Source organism: Dendropsophus ebraccatus, chromosome 8 (assembly GCF_027789765.1).
Source record: "Dendropsophus ebraccatus isolate aDenEbr1 chromosome 8, aDenEbr1.pat, whole genome shotgun sequence".
Classification (NCBI taxonomy): Eukaryota; Metazoa; Chordata; class Amphibia; order Anura; family Hylidae; genus Dendropsophus; species Dendropsophus ebraccatus.
In genome coordinates, this window is record NC_091461.1 from 67,246,806 (window position 1) to 67,272,759 (window position 25,954).

Genomic DNA, 25,954 nt, shown 5'->3' on the forward strand with positions numbered 1-25,954 from the left:
TAATCATGCCCGTTGTTGCTGATTTGCAACACGGCCGTGATTAATACGTTTCTTACACTGTGCTGCAGCTAGAGGGAATCCAGGTCGGAGCGTATACACATAGTATACACTCCGGCCGGGATCGCTAGCGGCCCTGCAATAAACTGACTTGTCAGTTTTCTGCGGCCGCTATTCATTAAATAGTAGCCGCGGAGAACCTCTCAGTTCACACAATGGAGCGTGCGGCTCTGGCGCACGCATCCAGATTCAGCAGAAGTGAAGATCATCAGCTTCAGCAACACCGGCCAGGTCACAGAACGGCTGGTGTTATATATTGTGTGAACATGGCTTAAGATTGTAATGGAAAGTTACAGTTATTAGGCAACAGTTTTTACGCGTGACAAAATTTAAATGGTGTTGTATTCTCAACAATTGAATTCATTTTAATAATTGAGCTAAGCCAAGCGGTTTATTACTTCAGTATCAATATTTAATAATCTTCTAATATCTCCAATATGGTGAAACTGCTCATTTATTATTTTAGAAATAAGTGTCCCTTAGTTAAGGATTTGAGATGGTTGTTGAATTGAAATAAAGTACTATATGGAAATTGGAAGTTCTGACCACGGATTGGTTACTATCTGTGTTTATAGTATGAGGGGAATCATTGCAGAAAGTGAAAACCATAGTATGTGGCCTGACCTTTTGATCTGTACGAATGCATCCATTTCTGCAGCATGGTAATATTTCAGTTGCATGCTAAGCTACCTTCTTGAAATGATGCAAACGCCTTTCCTTTTTTTAATAATCCATTTTAATTTGTATTGGTGAAAATGCTTAAATATGTAACTAAACCATATGTCTTCATGAGGTTACCATTTTCAGCTTTGAGTTAGGATGACATTTTATATGTATTTCTAATGGTCATGACATATTTAGGTTAGACGTTCATGTGTTAAGTCTTACTTACCTAGACTTTCTTCTGATATTTTTAAAACTCAGTGCTGAAAATTGTAACCAGCCGAAGATTACTCGACTGCCTGCCCAAGTGGACCTTGCTTCTACTTGCTTGTTTCCCAAATACCAAGACTAAAATGATGACAACATGGTAACAAGTCATTTTTCTTTGTGTAATAGGGGACCCCCGGACCAATTGGTGTTCCAGGACCAGCAGGACCAAAAGGAGAGAGGGTAACATAATGATATTCTGTAATGAAACTCATATCTAGTGCAAGGATGTGCAACATAGAACTGAAAAGGACAGCTTTAAAATGAAAAAAAGCATAGTCCTCACACAGGGCACTACCTCACTTTTTAGCCATAGCAGAAAATATAACATTTTAATATAATGAAGGGGGTAATGAGTAGTCATGGTTGTTTGCCTGAAAACATCCACCTTCTGGCATGATTGGTAGGCAAAGAACATGCAAAACATGACACACTGCCTGCATCTAGAGCATGTTACATCACAGCCTTCTGCCATAAATTCTCCCATGTGCCCATTCACATTTTTATGTCTGGCTTGTTAAAGCGTAACTGTCATGTTTTTTTTTTATTACAGAAATCAGTAGTATAAGCGATTTTAAGAAACTCTGTAATAGGTTTCATCAGCCAAAAAAGCCTCCTTCTGTACTCAAGAAGCAATTTCCCAGCCCCCCCCCCCTGACTTCTTATCTGTGCATTATCAGGCAAACACGTCTTCATTACAGAGAAGCCAGTGAAGACGGGTTCTGCTCTCTCCATTGTAAGCCTATGAAGGGGGGAGGGGCTGAGGGAGATCAGGGAGCAGGAAGAGGTGACATGAAGGTCAGCTGTTTGTAGACTCTCTGGGCACCTAAAACGCTAAATTCAGGTGTCAGAAAGGTCAGTGCTTATCTATGAACTTACTGAGAGAAGATTGCAGGGTGTTGTGCTGTGCAGGACTGCTCCGTGCTCAGTCACTCCTAACAGCCCCTCCCCTCTCCATAGCCACATAATGGAGACAGAAATCCTGCTTCATTTGATGTGAGGGGGGAGGCTGGGAGATTGCTTTTTTACTACAGAAGGAAACTCTTTTAGTACATAAAACCTATTACAGAGTTTCTTAAAATCGCTTGTACTGTTGATATTTAATGTTTTCAGAAAAATGATCCTGAAATGACAGTTACGCTTTAAGTGCTACATTCCAGGCTCAGTTATAAGCAAGCAGTGTGGCTGTGAGTTTGAGGATACTGTTAGGCACCTGCACATACACACTGATCTGGCATGCTCTTTGCCTTTCAGTCATACAAAGAGAGGCAGGTTTATAAACAGCTGTAACTAGTTAGTTAGTCTCAGCTCTGTCCCTATGCCTACTGTATACACAATAAAAGTATGATTTCTCAATGTGGACACCATGCAGCAATATTATAAATATTATAATCCTGTTCTATTGTATAGAAGTTGGCGTAAGGGATAACAACAGGGCAGCTTTGTTTATCATTTTTTCTGACAGTAAATTATTTTTCATGAAATTTTTTTTACAGGGCAATAAAGGCGATCCTGGTGTTGCAGGACCAACTGGACCAGTGGGGCCACCTGTATGTATTCTAAGCAGAATATTTATGTATGAATTACACAAATGTCTTCTCATTCCCATACACTTTGTTCTTAGTGCATGAATGGTTAGGCAGCCTAGTATGAGCAGCTTGCTGACATTTCACGTTCATATAGCATTTGAATGGGGTCAGAGCATCCCTTTTAACTAGTCAATAAAAAATACACTCCTGAATTTTTAAAATATGTAGTAGTGGAGCTTAGTGTGATCTACAATAGATTTAATGCCAGGTTTCCAGCTTGTATGGTATACATTATATTGATGATGTATTTATGTTTCTAGCTTCTTGGGTCAAACATTTTAAAACATTTTTGGCCTCAATTGAAAAAGCACTGAACTGTTTGTATATGAATGACAATGACTTGTCTTTGCAGGGAGCACCTGGTGAAAAGGGAAGCCGGGTAAGAAAGTTTGACTTTTAAATGATTTTAATCTATTACTAATAATACCCTCCTTATAAGGTGGAATGATTATTGTTTATATAACCTGACAGCAGCAATACACAAAAAGAGCATTCACTTATACTAAATGATATATAATTTATTACAGGCGTTATAGGCTTGTAATAGAAATAAAACAAATTACTAAGCAATCTGCAAGTTTCAGCTGCACCCTATGCATTGTTAGGAAAGCATGCTCATTACACTTCTACGCTGTCCTATTTTTAGTGGCAGAGATTTATTTAGACTGATGTTTTATACATCAGTCTTAAAGGGGTTGTCCAGTGAAAATCTTTTTCTTTCAAATCAACTGCTGCCAGAAAGCTATATAGATTTGTATTTTACTTTTATTAAAAATTCTCAAGTCTTCCCATACTTATTAGCTACTATATGTCATGCAGGAAATGGTGTTTTATTTTCAGTCTCACACAGTGCTCTCTGCTGACTTCTCTGGCCGAGACAGGAACTGTTCAGAGCAGGAGAGGCTCTCCTGCTCTGGACAGTTGCTATCTCGGCCAGAGGTGTCAGCAGAGAGCACTGTGTCAGACTGAAAATAAAACATTTCCTGTATGACATACAGTAGCTGATGAGAATATTTAATAGAAGTAAATTGCAAATCTATATAACTTTCTGACACCAGTCGATTTGAAAGAAAAAGATTTTAGTTGGACAACCCCTTTAAATTGGCGTGAATTTAAGTAAGATGCAACAAATGTTAGATTTTTAATAACCTTGGTGCATCTTGGGCTGTTCTAATGACTGAAGTTAAAAGCTACACCTGCTATAAGCAGACATGGATATTTGTTTTGATTTGTGGTCATTTCTGATATACCCTCCTCCCAATACTCTCCTATTTAACCCTGCCCACTTTTCTTGCCACTTTTGCCAAGTGGGTAGAAGCAAAATAAGTCACAAATTTTATTGCAAATATGGCATGCACCAAAATGTGCAAGTTTTATTTCACAGAAGTGCCACAAAGCTGTTAATAAATCCCCCCAGTCCCCCCAGTTTGTTTTGGTCTGTACTATAAATCTGTTTGCTTATAGGGAACCTGTCACCCCCCGTGTCGGGGTGAAGGCCACCCGACCCCCGATAGAGCCCTGGACACTTACCCCATCTCGCCAAGTCCCGCTCCTGGAGCTGGTCCTGGGACGGAGATCTCCTTGCCGGAAGCCCGGTGCGCGCTGCAGAGAGGAGTCCAACGCCCAAAGAGAATGACGGCTCCATTCATTCTCTGTGGGCGTCGGACTCATCTATGCAGCACGCGTGCCGGCTTCTGACAAGGAGATCTCCGTCCCGGGACCAGCTCCAGGAGCAGGACTTGGCGAGATGGGGTAAGTATCCGGGCTCTAGCGGGGGGTTGGGCAACCTTCACCCCGACACGGGGGTGACAGGTTCCCTTTATATGCACCTTTTTATAGTATGCATGTTTGTTGAACAAAACAATCTGCCAGCTATCTTGAAGCATGTTTCATATGTCAGCATATAGAGTGCATTTTATTATAATCATTCCACCTTAAATTACTTGAAGGGAAGCTGTCATCAAGATTTTTATATAACAAATAAAGTATCATTATATTACAAATAAGTGTCAATGAAATAAATTCACAGTTCTTATATAATATATATTTTCTATATGATATCTTCAAATCTGCCAGGGTTGTCCAGGGACAGTACATTTTTATATATCCCTGCGGTTGTTGTGACAAAACAAAAAAGTCTTACTCACCTATCCTAGTCCCCTGCAGAGTCTGATTCGATGTCATCTGGTTGTCTGCTTCTTAGAAGAACTGTTATAGGCAGAAGCAGAGACTCTTGGGGGACCAGATGACATCAGACTGGGTGCTGCAGGAAAACAGGAGTAGGTGAGTATGACTTTTTAGAAATTTTTACAGTCTTAGCCATATATATATATATATATATATATATATATATATATATATATCTCCACAAACAATCTCTTTAGGAACACATGGATAATAGCTATGTTTTATAAAAGTAATCCCTCAAGAAGATATAAATATAATACAGATATCATAGCAGGTGATCACTGCCACATAGCTCCCTATATGAACCAGAGCAGATAGTTGCTAAGAACAGCTTCTTTTGTGGTACAACCAGTCCATCCACATGTTGACAGCTATTTGCTAAAGGTTTTTAAAGTTTGACCCGTGACAGCCTATACCATTACATTCAGTTCCAATAGACTATAAATATCTTCATGGCAACTTTCCTATTGAGTATATAATATTAAGCTCTTCTGTGTTATATTGCATGTTCTGAATTGTCTACTGAGCAAAAATAAAACTTTCTTAGCATTTTTCATTTGGATTTCTCTCATACTGTAAAACAAAAATAAGAAGAAACCTGATTTATGAATAGTACAATATTCTATAATTCTGTAATAAAATGATACAGTATGTAAGGTCAGACCAGGGATCTGCTGCATAATGGTAGCTTTTGCGCCCGGTTCCCGGTCTGTTACCAAGCACAGGCCTGACATGAAGCACCAGAGGCGGGCCCACTGGCCCCAGTCTGATGAAACCCCCTCCCATCTATGATGCAGTTCCATATGGAGCCGCATCACAGAGGGGAGGGTCGATCGTCACACTGGGGGCCGGTGGGCCTGTCTTCATTGCTTTATGCCCAGCTGGTGCTCAGTAATAGACCGGCACCATGAACCGGGTTGTGGTTCAAAAAAAGGACAGGCAGTCCTTGGTTCAAAAAAGGCGCCGTTTTGTTTATATAAAAAAACAAACAAAAACAATGTACTAGTGGTATATTTGCTTTAATGTCTACCGCAGACACCTAGTTACTGGAAACACCAAATGAAATGTGCTTACTTGCACCTGTGCAGTCTTGCTACTTTACCTTCTCTTCATTTTACTGTGTGTGTATTTTCTTTGCTTTCCACAGGTTCACCTTTGTCCCCTTTATCCCTTTCCTTAACTTGTGCCTATTTACCTGGGTCTTTCCTCCAACCTCCTCTGTAGCCTGTTCCATTTTTCTCCTGGATTATCCTTTCTTTGTTGAAGTGCCCTCTCCTTGGTTTTAATTCTCCTGCTTTTCACATCCTCTATTCATTCTGCAAGCCCACACGTTACTATGCCTCACTGTACTTGCTTAATCATGTCCTAAATTTTCTAATCTACATTAAACAGACATTGAAGCTTTCTCTACAACATAATAAAAACAAAAAAAATAAATATAATAAACAGTATTCCTCCATCCCCCTTAACAGCTAAATACATGAAATATACAAGCAGTATTTGTCATTTATAATTTTTACATTACCGCTAGCATATGATTGTCTGATTCAGACTTGGGATATCCATCTCATAAGCAGGAAATAGATTTGCTAGATGCACTAGATAATATGTAAAAAAAAACTCAGTTTGTACTACAACTCTGAATATGCTATGGTATGAATATAATAATATATGGTATAAATCTAAAATTCTTTTCCACACCTGTCATTCATATGCCTTGTGACCTATGACTTCATTAGAATGCTTTGTATTTAGGGAATTGTATTCATTGGAACTTCAGTAAGGTGCTCTTACACAGTGCTGTTTTGCAACAATTTTATTATGCCGTTTTGGAGCCTAAACCAAGTGTGCAACATAGTGAATTATATAAGATAGACACTAAGTATAGACACTGCTTCTAATTTTTATTTTTTTTTGTAAATTCCCTTCTGGTGTTGAAAGGATAAAAAAAACTGCACTGTATAAGAGCACCTTAAAGCGACTCTGTACCCACAATCTGCCCCCCACAAACCGCTTGTACCGTCAGATATCTGCTTTTAATCCAAGATCTGTCCTGGGGTCCGCTTGGCAGGTGATGCAGTTATTGTCCTAAAAAACTACTTTTAGGCTATGTTCACACTATGTATATTTCAGTCAGTATTGTGGTCCTCATATTGCAACCAAAACCAGGAGTGGATTAAAAACACAGAAAGGCTCTGTTCACACAATGGTGAAATTGAGTGGATGGCCGCCATATAACAGTAAATAACGGCCATTATTTCAATATAACAGCCGTTGTTTTAAAATAACAGCAAATACAGCGGCCATCCACTCAATTTCAACATTGTGTGAACAGATCCTTTCTGTGTTTTTAATCCACTCCTGGTTTTGGTTGCAATATGAGGACCACAATACTGACTGAAATATACGTAGTGTGAACCTAGCCTTAAACTAGCAGCCCTGTGTCAAAGTGGCGTGGCCTAGAGTGTCTGTGCTCTAGGCTTTCACCGCCTCTCTGTCCCTCCTCCCCATCCTCTTCACCATTAGGAATGGTCCAGGCAGGATACTTTCCTTTTCAACACTTTACATGTGCGAGATCATTAAGGCTCCTGTGCATTGTTTAGACAAGTGATGAATAGAAAAAAACCTGCCCATGGGGCATTCCTAATGGTGAGGAGGGTGGAGGGGAGGAGGGGTGGAGAGGCGGTGTAAGCCTAAAACATGGATACTCTAGGACACACCAATTTGACACAGGATTGCAAGTTTAAAAATTGTTTTTTAGGACAATAACTGCATCACCTGCCGAACGAACCCCAGGACAGATCTTGGATTAAAAGCAGCTATAAGAGGGTACAAGCAGTTAGGAGGAGGCAGATTGTGGGTACAGAGTCACTTTAAGGGTGCCTTCACACAGGACATATCGCAGCAGAAATCTCCCTGCGAGTTTTGCAGTGAGATCCGCTATGATGGAAGGTCCTGGCAGGTCCCTGTGAATACATACTCTAAAGGACGGCTGCGAGTATGTAAATCATCCGCCCCTTAACCCCTTATTTGGCTCCTGCTGTATACAATACATTACCTGTCATCAATCCTTGCTGCACGGGTTCCCAGCTTCATGCTCTCCCGCCCAGCCAATCAGTATGTTGCCCAGCCGCAGCCACTGCTTGGCTGGGCGGAAGAGCAGGAAGCCGGGGCCCCGTGCAGCAAGGATTGAAGACAGGTAATGTATTGTATACAGTGAGAGCTGATGAAGGGGTTAAGGGGCGAGTGATTTACATACTCACAGCGCTCTTTCACAGGGACCTGCCAGGACCTTACATCATAGCGGATCTCGCTGCAAAACTTGCAGCAAGATTTCTGCTGTGATACGTCTTGTGTGAAGGCACCCTTAAGAAGTTTCCTTAACAGTCCCTGTAGCCCAGGCTTCTTTGTTACCTTTCTAGCAATGTTAGTAAATTAGGGAAGTCAAAACTGGTAATAGACCTAATAGACCTAATAGAATAACAAACAAAACAGCAATAATCTACAAACCAACACAAAAATCTACATTCTATATTCACATGACCAGCCAAAAAAAACTCTGCAATTAACAATGTAATACATTATGCATTATATTATTTCCAGTCATTTAAATGATGAGAAATCCTTATTCACCGACATATAAAAAGCAACACAAATATCTAGATCTCAATATTATATTTTATGTATATGTATTTATACATAGTTCTATAAAACAACTTTGAAGTGGATGATCCTACAAGTCATTACATCTCTTGTTGAACTTAATTATTATTTGCAGGGGGAAAGGGGGAAGAAAGGCTCTAGGGGGCCTAAAGGGGATAAGGGAGACCAAGGAGCGCCTGGATTAGATGCACCGTGCCCATTGGTATGTTTGATTTTTACAATGTATTTTATATAGGATTTGAGGATGGGAAGAACAAAAGGATGAAATGTAAATTAATTTGTGTGTGTAATAGACAAAACATAATTGCTTATGACTTTTCGTGCTCTGTTACTGTGAGGATAAAGAATTATTCTTCCAGGTGTCGAGAAGGTCATTGCCACCGCTACTTCTTCCCTTCCTCAGTGGTGTCACCACCACATGGTATCATATCCAGAAGTGACAAAGCTGTAGGACACAACTGGCTTGAATGCTTTGTGCAGTTGTTAGTCTATTACATACAATTTTACAGACTTCACTATATTTATGTGTGGCAAGAGTTTCCTACATTTGGTAACACTGTTTTGTTTATAGAAGGTCCTATGTGATATTACCAAAGGCAGAACTTTAGCATATACCAATATTTATTATAGTTGATCAAATCCCAATTTGATGTCCTGCAGCTTTGCCTTCATACAATCTTCTGCTTTCAGAATGGAAGTGTATGATCTTATGGAATAATTAAAATAGTTTCTATGAACAGGGACACCGAGGTGTAAAAGGAGAAATTGGTGACCCGGGGATACCAGGGCTGGATGGGCTGGATGCCCCTTGCCCATTGGTATGGCTTTAACAACCCTTTTTCCTGCATGCTGTATTACTGTCATTTACTTAATATTCTTGGCATGGTTATGTATCGCCTCCTTGTCATAATCTATGAATTTTGCTCTAAATTTCATGATTCCCAAACAAGAATATTCTCTCTTTATGTGCACCTGCCCACTCCATGCACTGGAAGCAGGCCCAGCACCTCCAGTGTAATGATATCCCCCTCCCCTTGGTGACTTAAGGGACTTTGCTTTTTAAAGGCATTATTCAGGTTTAGAAAAACATGGCTGCATTCTTCGAAAAAAATCACCACTCTTGTCCTAAGGTTGGCTATGTTCACATTTGGTAAGAGACCGTCCGTTCCGTGACCTGATCAGTCTCAGAAAAGATCATCCTGGCCAGTACTACTGTATGCGCCTGCATCAGAACTCCCCACTGCACACAATAGAGAGTGCGGCTCCATTGTGTGAACTGACAGGGTTTTCTGTGGCTGCTATACAGTGAATAGCGGCAGCAGAAAACTGACATGCCAGTTTCTCGCGGCGCCGCTAGGGATCCTGGCCAGAGTGTATACCATGTGTGACTGTGGCTCTGACATGAGCCGCTAGGGAGGGGGGATAGCCAGAGGATAGACCATTTTTAAAAGCCCAGATAATCCCTCTAAAGGGTCCAGTCACACACACATGGGATCTGCAGCAGAGTTGAAGATGAAGAGTTCATGAAGCAGATATCAATGTAACTAAATAATGGAACACAGCATCAAATCTGCAGCTTGAAATTTGTGCCATCAAATCTGCTGCAGATCCTGTACATGTGAATGGAACCTAAAGTAGTAAAACACAAGATAACTACACTACATTCCTCTATCTAATTATTATTTATTTTCTATTACTTCAGCTGTGCAATCTATATAATTGTCATGTAATTGTCCTATTTCATGAATTAACCCCTTAGCGACCCATGACGTATCTGATACATCATGGTGCCGCTCGGGGTGTTCAGAGCGGGGTCCCGGCGGGGGCTGAACGGCGCTGATCCCGGCTGACACGTGCAGCCGGGCAGTGCCTCTATTAGCCGGCGCGGGTCCCGTTGCCGCGCCGGCTAATTAAGCCTCTAAGTGCAGCTGTCAAACCTGACAGCTGCACTTAGAGGCTTCAGACCTCACGTCCCTGGTGTCTAGTGGAACGGATCTCCCCCCCGCGATGCGATCGCAGGGGGGCGATCCGTTCTTCTGCCCGTGCCGGCCTCAGCGTCGGAATGACGCTGATCCCGGCTCGGCAATAGATTGCTATGGCCTGCAGCAGGCCATAGTAATCTATGACCGATCTAATCAATCTTTGCTGTGTATATACACAGCATTGATCTCTATGAGAGATCAGTGCTGTCTATATACAAGTCCCCCAGGGGGGATTCTAGTTACAGTAAAAAAAAAAGTAAAAAAGTGTTTTTATTAATAAAAAATCCCCTCCCCTAATAAAAGTCCAAATCACCCCCCTTTTCCCATTTTATAAATATAAATTAATAAATAAATAAATAAACATATTTAGTATCGCCGTGCGCGTAATTGCCCGAACTATTAATTAATCTCATTCCTGATCTCGCACGGTAAACGGCGTCAGCGCAAAAAAATTCCAAAGTGCAAAATTGCGCATTTTTGGTCGCATCAAATCCAGAAAAAATGTAATAAAAAACGATCAAAAAGTCGTATATGCGCAATCAAGGTACCGATAGAAAGAACACATCATGGCGCAAAAACTGACACCTCACACAGCCCCATAGACCAAAGGATAAAAGCGTTATAAGCCTGGGAATGGAGCGATTTTAAGGAACGTATATTTGTTAACAATGGTTTGAATTTTTTACAGGCCATCAGATACAATATAAGTTATACATGTTATATATCATAGTAATCGTAACGACTTGAGGAACATGTATAACAAGTCAGTTTTACCATAGGACGGACGGCGTAAATGCAAAACTCCCCGAAATCAAAACAAATTCGTTTTTTTTTTTCAATTTGACAGCGCATGATTTTTTTCCGGTTTCGCAGCATATGTTATGGAAAAATAATGCCTGTCATTGCAAAGTACAATTGGTTTCGCAAAAAATAAGCGCTCATATACGTCTCTAGGTGAAAAAATGCAAGCGCTATGGACTTTTAAACTTAAAATGGAATAAGCAAAAGCGCAAAAACGAAAATAGGCTTTGACCTTAAGGGGTTAAACATGAAGGCCTACTTTAGTATGCAAAATGAACCAATTCTTCCTGTAAAATGTGGTTAATTTTATTAAATAAACTAGATTTAAAACATTTAGATGCTTTTTTTTTTCGAAAAACAGCACTACTCCTCTTGTTGCTTGTGGTATTAACGGTAGGCTGGGGAGAGGAACGTGTTGCCCACCTAAGAACAAGAGTGGCACTGTTTCTAGACAAAGGGTATGTGCATACTGAGGATTAGGCGAGCAATTGAAGAGGAAAATTTTCTTCTGGAAATTTCTCGTCTATTCAGCTCTGGCAGAATAGGAGCAAATTTTGTGGAGAATTCAAGCTGAATTTGAGCATAATTCAAGTTGAATTTGTGCGGAATTCAAGCAGAATTCAAGCCTCATTGACTTCTATAGGATTCATTTAGCAGAATTCGCCAAAAGAATTTACATGTCAATTAATTGGATGGGAAGCGGATCCACGGCAGATAATTCTGCTGTGCGAACAACAGAGTGGAAATCCCAATGAACACAATGAGGCATTGCTCAATTTTGATTTTACCGGAGGAATTTCAAGAGGAAATTAAGAGCGGATTCCACTTTAAATTCCCAGCCTATATCTCATACCCAAAAGCAGCAATGTTTTTCTAATCCTGGATAACTCCTTTGTATAACAATATTATCAGCAAACAGACAATATGTATGTCTTCACTCCCTTGCTTTCCTGATTAGCACTTTCCCGAGTCTTTCTTCTGACAAACGTAACAATCTCTATTCTACTCTTTCCCTAATACTATAATCAATGCTCTACTATGTACTATGATATAGCACATTTCTAGAAAGCTAATACTTTCATTAACATTTTGCTTTTTATTATGTCACACTGTTATGCCCCTGCCCACCCATCAGGCGAGTGAGCTTAGACCATGGAAAAGGCACAGATGTTTGTGCCTTTTCTTTGCGCCTTTTTCGTGGTGTACTTCAAGGGCAATATTAATAAATCTGCCCCACAATTCATAAAATAATGTGATATAATAAAAATGATCATATATATTTCCTCACTTAAAGCCTTTTTACATGGAATCATTATCGGCCAAACCACCCAATTGTTGCTCTCTATAAAACGATACAGCCATCAGCCAATGGACAGGCAGTCTGCTCAATTTTGCGACACTAAAAATCCTCATTTGGCACCTGAATATCTCCCTGTGTAATCAATATTGACAATAATAAAAGTGAACTAGTGATCATTTGTGCAGCAATTGGACCATGTAATGCTGCGTTTACACGAAACGATAATTCGCCCGATCGTCCGATTAACGATTTCAGAGTAACAATTTTTTTTAATCACAATCAGCGTTTAGACGGAACCATATATCGTACGGAAAAATCGTTTTGCGATCGCTTAAGCCTATCTCGCCCATAGGTTAAATCGGTGAACGACTGTTTGCACGGAACGATCTGCAAATTTTTTGCGAACAGCGAATGACAATTTAAGAACATGATGTAAGATCAAAATGAACGATTTCTCGCTCGTCGTTTGATTGTTCGCTGCGTTTACATGTACGATTATCGTTCAAATTTGATCGCTATCTGTGTAAACGCAGCATTAGTCAGGGGTGTCAAACTGTGGCCCTTCAGCTGTTGCAGAAAAACAATTTCCATCATGTCTGGACAACCAGAACCAAATCCTAAACTGTCCAGGCATGATGGAGGGCCGTGAGTTTGATAGCTGTGATCTAAGTGTTTCTTTACACAAGCAGTGGTTGATTTGTACAAGGTCAATCTGTGCTTGCATCAGGCATTTGTCTGCACATCCAAAAGGATCCTTGTATCGTAGCGTTTTAGTGTCTTATTGGTTTTCAGCAGATTTCGGTAAGTGTTACAATGTCATTTTTTACGTCCAAATATGTGATTGCCGTAATGTATCCTTATTAGGGTATAAACCCACACGCCGTATATGCAGCGTATTTACTACTGCGATACACAGCAAATACGCAGCAAATACGATCTAAATAACTGAACACAGCATCAAATCTTCACCATCACATCTGCTGCGTATTTGCTGCGTATTTGCTGCGTATACGGTGTGTGGGTTTATACCCTTAAGGTTTGGGCTCCATTGCTTGTGAAGCCCTGGATAGTCCCAAAGTTAAATGCTATTTTTTTTTTTTTTTTTTTTGCAGCCACCATCACAAGGAGCTTACTAAATATAGTTTTCACTTAAATAGTTTGTACATTTGAAAATAGACAAGTATCCACCAAGTCCAAATAATAGAAGGGATGTCATATGCATGAAGGGAGGGTTATGGGAAACTATAGAACTTTGCTTCCCCCCTACTATTCTGCTTATTCCCATGTTACTAAGTGATGTGGGCTAGTTAATATATTAAATATAGTAAATACTGTATATTAAAATGTATTCAACATAAGTGTATAACAGTCATTTCCATTCTTCAAATATATTTTCGGACTGTGTGTGTATTTGTGTGCTGTAGACTAGATGTAAATACATTTTATCTGACACGGCCATTTACTTATAATGTTATTATTTAAGTATTTGTGTTTATTTTTTGTTTATCCTTAAATGGAAAAGAAAATTGATTTTTATTTCCCTACCTGTTTTATATTCTAAAATACCTATTTTATTTGCAGAAATAGTGAAATTATTACAGTGCATGCTTTTTGTTCTGGCGATGTATGAGGAAATTTGAAATTGCTACCAGCTGAGTTCATTGGCGAAATATTCTCATACATTAAGCTTTCTGCATGAGCAATAAGAGTTATAGCCAAAAAACTGAAAAATGCTATATACTGTACAGCTTTTTGTGCATCAAAAACTAGCAGAAAAGTAATATGACCATCATAGCCATCCCAAAGTATGGTGAGGAAGGTGCATGCTAAAGTGACTTGGTCATAAGACATAAACACTTTATACGAGAACACCTGTAGTGCAAGCTTTAGCTGTCCAGGCGTGATGGGAATTGTAGTTTTGCAACAGTTGAAGGGATGCAGATTTGATACCCCTGATTCATAATGGATAAGGCAAGTGGATGCAAAGAGGCTTCTATTATACAGCTCCCTCTGAGGCCATTATATTGTGATATTCAGCTTTTTTATGCATTGATTCCAAAAGAAGAGTGCAGTTGCTCCTGTCACTGGATAAATGGGGTAACTATGATCATGACCACATGTGGGTGAGTTCTGTACACAAGCCCTGGTCTGTTTCAGTAGGGCTTAAACAGAACCCACCCTGCATGGCCATATCCATAGTAATCCCATCATCCGGTGGCAAAAACATTTGCCTGCTGATCAGGTGACGATTCCTAATGACAGGTACCTTTAATGCTGGTTTTAGCCCATAAACTGCAATGGAATAAAGAAAAAAAAACTTTGCCTTGAAACATCTTATAGATTGCCGTGTTCAGTGCAGTAGATGTGATTGTTAAGACTTGCTCAAAGTATTTCTTGATTTTGCCATATACTGTACACTTGTCACAGCTTAGGAGTAGTTGACCAGATCAATTAGATTTATCAAACATGGTGTAAAGTGAAACTGGCTCAGTTGCCCCTAGCAACCAATCAGATTCCACCTTTCATTTTCCTAATAGTCTGTGAGGAATGAAAGGTGGAATCTGATTGGTTGCTAGGGGCAACTGAGCCAGTTTCACTTTACACCATGTTTGATAAATCTCCCTCATCAAATAGACGAGCAGACATTGGGAGGCATTTATTAAGTCCGGCGTTTTTTACGCCGGACTTAAAAATGCCCCCGCAGCTCCGGCGGTACGGGGATTTATGTAGAGGCGGACTGCCTGTACATAAATCCTGTGCGCGCCGGTGTGCACCGCCGAAAACCTACGCCAGCTGAGGACTGGAGTAGCTTTTCGGCGTACATTTGGGCGGAACGGATGATAAATCGCGCGGACTCTGAGTCCGCGCCCTCCGTTCCGCCCACTTCCCGCCTACTTTCCGCCCCCTTTCCGCCCCCTGGCGTACTCGGCGGAAAGTGCCGATTTGCGAATATTTTATTCGCAAATCGGCCATTTGCGTATAAAATAATACGCAAATCGGCACTTTCCGCCAAAAATCATCCGTTCGCCGGATGATACATGTGGCCCATTGTCTTTACAAACTATAGTTCTCTATATGGAATATGTCACAATGTTCTCCCCGTAAAGTAAAAACTTTATTGTTCAAAGGCGGATCTTCATAAAAAATTGCAGGGTTACCTTTTTAAAAAAATTCAATACTTGAAATCACTGCCAACACCTAGCCGGGCTCCCGGTTCTGACTCTCCTAGACTAGTGGCTATTACCAGATGATATGACTGTAATGGTCAGGGGACTGGCTACAAGTCTTCTCGATGCATGCCATTTTAGCTAGCTTAGTCTGCATAGAATGCTAGGTTAATTTTATGTAGCAAGTTTCCCTCATATAGAAATCTATCAAATACAAAAGTGAACTCCTGGGCTTATGCTCATTCTATAGAGCAGTGCTTCCCAACCTTTTCCACCTCGGGGCACACCTTGGAAAAAAATTTTTCCTCGGGGCACCCCTACTAAATAATGTTCTACAAAATAAGAAAACCGTCATACAGTAACTTCTTTGATCTGAGGAGTCACTTTCCCTTTTCCTCTCCATCCGCCATGATGATTTCTTCCAGCTACTTTTCATCTCTTCAGAACCTGCGAGACAAACAATTTAGGCTTCGCACATTTCTAGCAACTTCCTATCATTTCTCCCTCCTGTCGGCTCCCAAAGTAACTGCGCTGTTTGGTGTTATGTGCAGTAAAGCAACTAGGAATGTGGGATGCCCCCTGTATGTAGGATCCCCTGCTGTGCCCCCTGTATGTAGGATCCCCTGCTGTGCACCCTGTATGTAGGATCCACTGCTGTGATGAACTAATAATGCCCCCAGAGGTGCCCCCATGAACTAATAATGCCCCCAGAGGTGGCCCCCATATACTAATAATGCCCCCAGAGGTGCCCCCATGAACTAATAATGCCCCCAGAGGTGCCCCTATATACTAATAATGCCCCCATGAGCTAATAATGCCCCCAGAGGTGCCCCCATAACCTAATAATGCCCCCAGAGGTGGCCATCATATACTAATAATGCCCCCAGAGGTGCCCCCATGAACTAATAATGCCCCCAGAGGTGCCCCCATGAGCTAATAATGCCCCCAGAGGTGCCCCCATGAACTAATAATGCCCCCAGAGGTGCCCCTATATACTAATAATGCCCCCAGAGGTGCCCCCATATACTAATAATGCCCCCAGAGGTGCCCCCATATACTAATAATGCCCCCAGAGGTGCCCCCCATGAACTAATAATGCACCCTGCTCTGCCTCTTAAAAAAAAAAACATCCTACTCACCTAATCTGGGCTGTGGCTGCAGGAAGCAGCTCTCCTCCTCTTCGGGCTCCTCTGCGAGCCGCGGGGACGGGACTTCCGGCAAGCATGATCACGCCTGCCGGAGAGGTCACGTCCCGGCCTCCCATAGGCTGCTGGTATGAAGTGTCGGCCGCCTATGGGAGTGAATATAGGAGCAGGACGTTGACACTTCCTGCTCCTATATTCTGCTTACTTAAATGTTCCGCCCACTCATAGTGCGGGCGGAACATCAAAGTGCTCTGTGCATCCCGAGAAGCTGCGCGGCCGCAGCTTCTCGGGATGCTTAAAGAGACAGCGTGCATTTCCCACCGGGATCCCGTGGCACCCCTGGCGGGTTCTCCCGGAACACCAGTGTGCCGCGGCACCCCGGTTGGGAAACGCTGCTATAGAGGATTACTTAGTGACAGGCCCTCTTTCAACACAACTGCAACTATACAAATGATTACATGGTATATAACAGATGCAGTAAAAGGATTCAGTCTGCAATGCTTCATGATATGTAGGATTTTATTTTGTTGCATGTTTTTACTTACCTTAAGATCAATTACATATAATCATCATTTCAAATCATTTGTATCTATAGGGAGAAGATGGTTTACCAGTTCAAGGCTGCTGGAATAAGGTAACACTAGTGTATGGACTGTATCTGTTCACATTAAAGTATATGTTCACCTTTACACTTCATTTTACAATCTGAACATACTTTGCATAAAATGTTAAGAAACTTTGTATATCCTTTTCTTAGTCATAGGACTGGACTATAGTACAGGCTGTTAGTGAGTTGCATAACCTTTTATGTAAATTATTACAATACATACAAATAGTGTTCAAAGGTGACCATGTGCTTTCATTTGCCTTATGTGTGTGATGTGTGCTGATCACAGTGCCATGCTGCAATTTTCTTTTTCAATTTATTTGAATCGAATTCTGACATGCTGCGTGTCAATGAGCATTCTGCACAGATATGCATGCAGCGTACTTTGCACAGATATGCATGGATAATTATTGTAATTTTCTTTGTACATGCCAGATTTGAAAAAATAAAAAAACTTTACATTTTTAGGGACAGGGACTTTTTTTTAGAGACTGCCAGTAAAATGTTTATGATATACAATTTCTATACCACAGCTTTCATAAAGAGATTGTCCATGGCTGCTTTCTTCCATCGCCTCTCCTGTCCTCAGTTTGGGTGTCGGTTTTTGCAGCTTAATTCCAGTGAAGTAAATGGATCTGAATTGTAATACCACACACAACCTGAGGACAGGGGTGGTGCTGTTTTTGCAAGAAAGTAGTTGTTTTTCCTAATCCTGGATAACCCCTTTAACATATGGACAATGTAACCTAAACTTGAACTGGTAACCACCATTCATGCCTAATATCCTCCAGAATTGTGGTAACAAAAAGATTGATTAAAGTTACATTATTTTATAGGAAGGGCATCGCAGTCTATTTGTCTTTTTTTTTTTTTTTCTACTGTATATAGGAGACAATTAATGGGAAACAGGAGGTGTTTTCTAATATCCACACTATCATAAAGCCAAGATACAATCTTTATGAATAAATGCATTTGTATTCTGTATTTTTTAACATGGATCTCAATACCTGGGCTATATTAGTGGATAACCTAAGACGTTTGTCACAAGCTTGTGGGCATATCTATTTCATTAGACCCAATAAGACTAACAGTTAATGTTGTGTTCTTGGAGGGACTTATAAACACCATTTAGAGGGGTTGCCTGGGGTTAGTAATTAGGATTTTTTTTTAATGGTAGTGTTCTTGGCCATGGGCCATACCTGCAATATAGCTGCAATAGCAGGCACAAATAATACACAGCAGTGGGCTTGTTTGGATATAGGCTGCCATATTACACACAGCCTATGAATAGTAATGGTGCTGTTTGGGTCTGAATTACAGTCCAAGGGCAAAAAGGGGGGTACCTTTTTAAATTCTGAGTTTCTTTAAAGTTCTTCTCAACCTCAACTCTGATTATTATACGTTGATGATTACTCTATAACCCTTGACCCACACTTTATTCTGTTACTATTATCTCCTTGAACTCAACACCAAGTACTAAGATTACAGATTAACCCAAGTTTATGTTTTCTTTTGCAGTGATCGTTCTAACCTGGGATTGCCCTGTGTGTCTGTACATAGAATATTTATTTTTATACATTGTTCCGTAGAAAAAAAAAACATATCAAACTTTATGTATTTTGTACAGAAATACTAAAATAGATGTCCTTTTTTTAAGCATTGGTTTATATTGTTTGTTTTTGCTTTTCTAATAATTGTGAAGAAATGCTGCTGTATTTGCATGATATTTGTGCACATTTATTAAATAATGCTTTTGTTAAGTTATTATATTTTGGTGCCAAAAGTACATCATAGAAATGATGGCCGCTTTCCTGAGTATGATGGTTAATGAAAAATAAAGTCCATTAATGAATGAAACATTCAACAACCTTTCCTACTCTGTGTTTCCACTAACATTGCGTTGTTCCATATACCATTTTGGAGGGGATAGATTATTTCAAAGATTATCTCTCTTATTTCCCTGCTAAAAACAAGCATGGTATCATTTGTACAATACAAATACCATGTAAAATATTTTTACTATCTATCATGGAGATAGCAGGGAATGTGCATTGCTCTCGGGTCAATGGAGAACTAAGGTTCTGAATTTATTCTATAAATGAGACCTTGCTTGGTATTGTATTGTGAGTTTTGCTTGTATTGCATGATTATTCCATATAAGGCTGTACATCATATATACTGTATCTGTCCATTCATTTGTTTTATTCAGAGCAGCTCTGACAATATTATTACCAGGTATATAAGATATTGAGGGAGTGCAATCCATATTACAGTTGTAACTAAACAAGATAGGAAATTCTTTTCATACACAATATGGTCATTCTTGAAAATAGGAAACTCTTTTATGCTGTTTACAAGAATGAAATTTTTTGGCCAGGTATATAAAACCTTGAGATATACAAGTAATATATATGCTTTCTATACCAATATAGTAGCTTAAAGGGGTAGCAGTTGAAAACTTTGTTGCTGCCTATAAAAAACATAATAATCTTACCATTACCTCTCAGCCCTCTCCTGGTGCCCTGCTGTGAAATCTCCAGGTCCTGACTGCAGCCCCGCCACTTCTGGATGGACTTTTGATGGCAATGACAGCCTGCTCAGCCAATCATTGGTCACAGCACTGTCCTGTCTCAGTCACTGATTGGCTGAGCAGGCTGTCACTGCCGAGACAAGTTCATCTCAGAAGTGGTGGGGCGGCAGTCAGCGGAAACTTGGAGATGCCACAGCAGGACACTGGAGGAGCGAGGAGAGGTAAGCATAAGATGTTTGTTATGTCTTCTTATACCACAGCAATATATTAAAAGCTTGGGTACCCCTTTAATTAAACCGACTTTTACAAACTGTAGAGTGGTCTATCATAAAATTAGATAGGAAAATTCTAAAATGTAAAAATCCTAAAGAACATCAAGTAATAAATGGGTTGCAACTCCATAAAAAGCAGTTTCCTTTTGACTGGTATAGAACATTGTCAGGGCTTCTGCATTTGCCAAAGCCTAATCATGAGAGCACCTTTATTTGATACTTTAAAGGGTCAGACGCCATGGTTAATAGCCAAAAAATGAAGATGGTTACAATTCAGTAAATGAGATTTTGATCTAAGAAGGATGAAGGACGCCTGTCTCCTGATCTCGATGACTTCTGCAAGTCCAACTGCCGGTGGAAATAAGTTTTGATCATAATTGGTTTTGCCAAAGGAGATTAGTTGCCTGAATTGAGTTTCACTGTGTTGCTATCATCAATCTGTATTTCCACAGTATGGATAGCTGGTGAGGAAGAAAGAGAAACATTGCACTACCCTCATGGTATTCTCTAGAGGTTCCCATAGTGTTGTTTTATTTACAGTCCATCTTGTGTGACATTACTCTGTAATGCAGGACTATTCCATTATGTGGACTCCAATAGAACAATTTGGAGATTTTTTTTATACTTTAGAGGAAAGACTGTTCATTGAGAAGAACATTTCCTCAAGTTATTGTGATGATTCCTCCATTACCCTCTCTTCACTGCCATTTAGTTACCAAGTTGCTTCCATGTAGGAATTCCATTTGTTGTTTTTGTTTTTTTTTTAATGATTTTTTCTCTGATGATTCATCTAATATTAGAACTTTGATACAATTTCTTTATTTGCTATTCTTCACTTTTAGCTGCTACAGTGTTCAAATGTTCATGATGCCATACGGCACAGAACTTTCAGACCAGTCTATATAATAATCTAGGAATGCAGCACTGTGATAGATGGCACTGTCCTTACTTGTTTTACCTTATTCCAGAGAATTCCTAAACCATTTCAGAATCTATCTGGATTCTTTCCGTTGAACCCCTTCACTGCCAGATGTGCTCCTCTTGCAAGCACTTGTTCTACTAAGGGGTTGGTGTTAGTTGTATCTAGAAGTAAATTAAGCTATAAAAATAAAGAAAACATTTTCTTTTTAAGGTTGTATATTTAAAGAGATGGTTTTATTCCTCCAGATATTGTATTTGTTGAGGGAACGATGACTGGTTGAATCTTCAGTTTTGCTCTGGGTGGTATGGAGATAAATATAGCTTTAAAAACTTTATTTTACATATTTTCAACAGGTTGGTTAAGGTTATTGTTTATGTACTATGTTACTATGTCATAGTTACGGAATGACCAGAGTTGCAGATATTATGCCTCATTTATGTTGTAAATAGTAGCATACCATAGCATTGTATAGGACTGGCATAAGAGCATTGGTCTGCAACAATATGTGTAGAGTAGTTTAACCATTTTATATGTTCTTTACCTATCCTGGTCCTGTGTAAATGGTGCTTTATATATTTATAATACATTCGCTACAGCGACATCACATTATTTTTTATTCTTATAAATTATGATGTAAACAGGATTTATTCATACCATCTAAACATGACACATTCTGAAGAGATGCAGCAGATTCCATGTCATTTATAGCAACAATTCTCAGTTCACTATACCAGCTAATAAATGTGTCCATACATTGGTTGTACATTACCATCTAGTATCCCCAAGATGGTTGTTGCCAAATAAACAGCAATATCATCAAAACACAAAAAAACATAAATTTATTTTCACTTAAAGGGTTCCTTTACTTTTTAATAAATATTACTAGATTAATAAACCACAAGTCTTGTGTATGCTTTCTATAGTGACCCCTTCCACCACTAGTAGGTCTGGCAAATAAATATACAGTACTGGATCAGTATGCACAAATGTATAGAAATTAGGTAGTGATATGATGGAACAGAGTTTTGTTATAAAGAAAAAAGGCTCTAAAGGCTTATTATGCATGGAAAAGGCTCCATATGACCTCTGCTATATCCTTCATATAGCAAAGAGCAAAGTTTAGTGACATTTATTAAAATGTATAGGACCCTTATTAGTTTACTATTTGTGTGTGTGTTTCTGAGTATATCAGAATTTGAATCTGAATCTGAAGCATACTGTATCTGCATCCACTCTGGGCATTAGACAGATGCATGAATGAAAATACACATCCATTACATGTGTTTTACTTTTTTAACCGTTTCTCCCGGTTTACACATTGAATAGTTATACTGTACATACATCATATTTAATAAAGAAACCCTGTGCATTTTATCTACATTCAGCATCGTATTTTTATTTCTACACTTGTGTGTCACCTGGAAATGAGCTACACATAGTGATACACATAAATGAAGATATAGCAGTGTGTCATGGATCAAAAACTGGTGGCATGATAAATATGTATCATAGGACTCTACTTCACTGACTTGTCCACCTATTGTAGTAAAATGGGAACACTACTGTGACTTCTATAGGAGGCATTTTGAAGAAGCAAGTGTCATTTTTGCAAGTTGCTTGTGAGCTATGAGTTGCATAGTAGGTTAATCTGTGGGTTCCTGGCCTAAAGCCTCATGCATTCATGTGGAAATCTATAGGCCAATTCTGATCCTCCATATGTCTTTAATTTCATATGGAGGTATGATGAGTTTTTTTGCACAGAATATTACAGAATGACAATGGCCAATAACAATGGCACCATATGACAACACCCAAAAAGACAAAACACAATGCCAGTAGTGCAACAGCTGCAATCCATAGAAATAAACTAATATTGGGTGAATAAAATTTACAAAAGCAAATTGATTGTCCCAGAGCTTGTCCCTAACGTGTTGCACATTTATAATATACAGTCAGAAAGTTTTATAATGTCGCACCATATATGATAAGCTCCACAGGCTTTTTTGCATATTCATGTTTTCCAGGGGGCAATGCACCTAGGATATCACTGCATTGAGCGCTTTAACTAGCAGCCGGCAGTGTTTTCTTTGGCTGGTCTCCCTGAGATCAGTGATCTGTTTCTCTTATGGCTTTACTAGGCATTGCTCCCATCTAGCCAGAATCCTGCTCCACACTGATGAGGGGCAGCACCCCAAAACAGCTGTCTGTGGTTGGAGATTGGCATTACATTGACTTATAGGGCCACTTAATATGGTGGTTTCCTTACAGGAGCCACCCCTTGGCTGGGTCCTTCTCGGAGGGATATCTGGCTAGTCCTGTGTTTTGAGACTCTTAAATGAGGCTCCACAGGCTCTTTTTTACACCATTTAATTGAACATTTTTTTCATACCACCTATTCCTACACCAGTGACACTACTGCTACATCTTCCCTTTAATGTATTACAAGGTTAGGATTTAAAGGAAATTGTGAAACCATTGGGAAATAGAAGACAGTGTATCATTGAGATATTTCCTTTGGTGCAGAAAATATTTTTCATGTGTTGATTTGCCCTATTTTATATGTTGTTTTCTTGTATTATTGACTAAGATGTATTATATTAAATGTAACTGTATTATAAACTTCTTTTGATATCTTGCAAAGTGCAAAGAGGGCATTGTGTTTGTATTTTAAATATATATAAAATATCTACTTAAGATTTTAAAGAGATATTTAATACATGTCCAATGTTTGGTGGTTTTATAACAGTTTTGCACATTTTCATTAATGTTTAGTAAACTTTCAAATGTTTATTACAACTGTGTCTAGCTGGTAACATTGTGCTGTAAAGTTTCTTAGAGGTGAAGTAAGGGTTCTGTCCTTGTTACTTCCAACCCTAAATGTTGACTTTTATTTGCCATCATTGGTGACCAGGTTGGTTTTAACTCTCCGGCTAGATTAAAAGGGATTATGTTGTTTTTAAAAACTGATAGCCAGGCCTCAGGCTAGGCCATCAATATTAGATTGATGGAGGACTGGAGGTCAGATATTATAAATGTGTTCAAATGGGACCCAGCTGCAGCACCTAGCACAGTCACTAGGAAAAGTAAGGCATGCACTAGTACAAATACATGTGCAGCTGCTTAAAAAAACAGCTAATCAACGGGTATCAGGTGGATCAAAGGATGTCACAAGTCCCACCTCCACAGTTCTAATATATTAGATAGCCCCTTTTTTTAAAGGAGAAGTCTGCCAGACCCTTTTTTTTTTTTTTTAGCAAGTGCTGGGTAGAATAAAAGAAATAATGTGCTCTTACCTCCCCTGCTCTAGTAATGGTGGCTGCATCCTGCTGCTCAGGCCCCAAGGTCCCCGGCCACTTCCTGCTATGAGCAGGGACCCGAGTTGTGATGTGTGAGTCACCCAGTCACCCACCTCAGCCGGTGACTGTCTGACATCTCGACCCAGGTCCCCGCTTAGACCAGGAAGCAGCCAGGGATCAGAGCGACGGTATGTGGCCACCAGCGCTGGACCAGGGGAAGTAAGAGCATTTTTTTTCTTTTATCCTCCCCCTCGTCAGCACTTGCTAAAAAAATGGGTCTGGACGGACTTCTCCTTTAATTTTTGGAATTTTTCAATAACAAGCACTAAAGTTCCATTGAGCACTCAGCCATATCAGCCAGCCTGCTTTAGCTGACCACGGCCATTTCATATTACAGTCAGAGGCTGACATGATAAGTGATAAGTAGCATACATCATTTTACACCTAAAAAGCAGCATACTTTAAACATACATGGGTATGATAGACACACATTTATTCTATTACACACCTTGAGGCCATGTTCACACGGCATATTGTACCAGCTGTTCCGTGACCCAGCCAGGTCACGGAGCGGCCGGTCTCTGCAAAGATCATCCCGGCCAGATGATCTTTATGGCCGTAGAATTCTGATGCGGGCACATCCGTGCACGCCCGCATCAGAACTCCCCACAGCACACTATGAAGCCTGCAGCCGGAGCCGCTTGCTTCTTAGTGTGCACTGACACGGTTTTCTACGGCCGCTATTCAATGAATAGCAGCCGCAGAAAACTGACATGTCAGTTGTTTGTGGTGCCGCTTGGGTTCCCGGCCGGAGCGTATACTATGTGTATACGCCCCAGCCAGGATCCCATAGAAGAACATGCAGCGTGTCTTTTCGTACAAAGTACAGCTGTTTTTGCCAATTGCAACAACGGACGTATTTTTACACTGTGTGAACATAGCCTGACAATGCAAATATTTTTTTGCTGAAGGCAACACCTCTATGCTAATAGAGCCACAGTCCCCAGATATTGTAATCCACTCTTTAGCAACTAGCTACTTTAAAAGTTTTATTTCAAAATATTGTCTATATTTTGTACCTTGCACAACAAGAGGAATCATTGGCTACATTGGATGAACCTCTTGTCTATCTTAAACATCATTGACCTTGGTTAAACACCACAGGGGTTTAACCAAGGTCAATAAAGGTTCTTGACATGTCTGTTTTAGTAATCACTTTACCCATAAAATAAGAATTCTTGAGCATATTTTCCTTGCATAGTTCATTGTGTTTTGTCTCTGTTGTCTTACCTGGTAAACGTACATATACCATTCAACCTGTTAATAAGGCTTGACAGTGTCAGATTGTACAGAGACATGATCCTTTTAAACAGACATGGTAACACCAAGGCGTCAGATCTTTTTCTCAGACAGATACTAGCCATTTACATCTCATTTAGAGAAATCAAAGATGAGCTGTGATTAGCTGTTATGTCTGAGACAAAAATCACAACGGCCTAAATTTAC

The 25,954-nt window shown here is 39.9% G+C and overlaps 1 protein-coding gene across 1 annotated transcript in view; it reads left to right on the top strand.

The window, feature by feature from the left end:
* COL13A1 (collagen type XIII alpha 1 chain) overlaps positions 1-19,948 on the top strand; it is a 192,153-nt gene extending 172,205 nt beyond the window's left edge. Inside the window, exons 37-42 of the mRNA XM_069981851.1 lie at positions 1,117-1,170; positions 2,484-2,537; positions 2,929-2,955; positions 8,542-8,628; positions 17,417-17,455; positions 18,947-19,948. Of these exons, the coding sequence (XP_069837952.1) occupies positions 1,117-1,170; positions 2,484-2,537; positions 2,929-2,955; positions 8,542-8,628; positions 17,417-17,455; positions 18,947-18,949 (264 nt within the window). The 3' untranslated portion in view covers positions 18,950-19,948. The remainder of the gene's footprint in view (positions 1-1,116; positions 1,171-2,483; positions 2,538-2,928; positions 2,956-8,541; positions 8,629-17,416; positions 17,456-18,946) is intronic.
* The last annotated feature ends 6,006 nt before the right edge of the window (positions 19,949-25,954 follow it).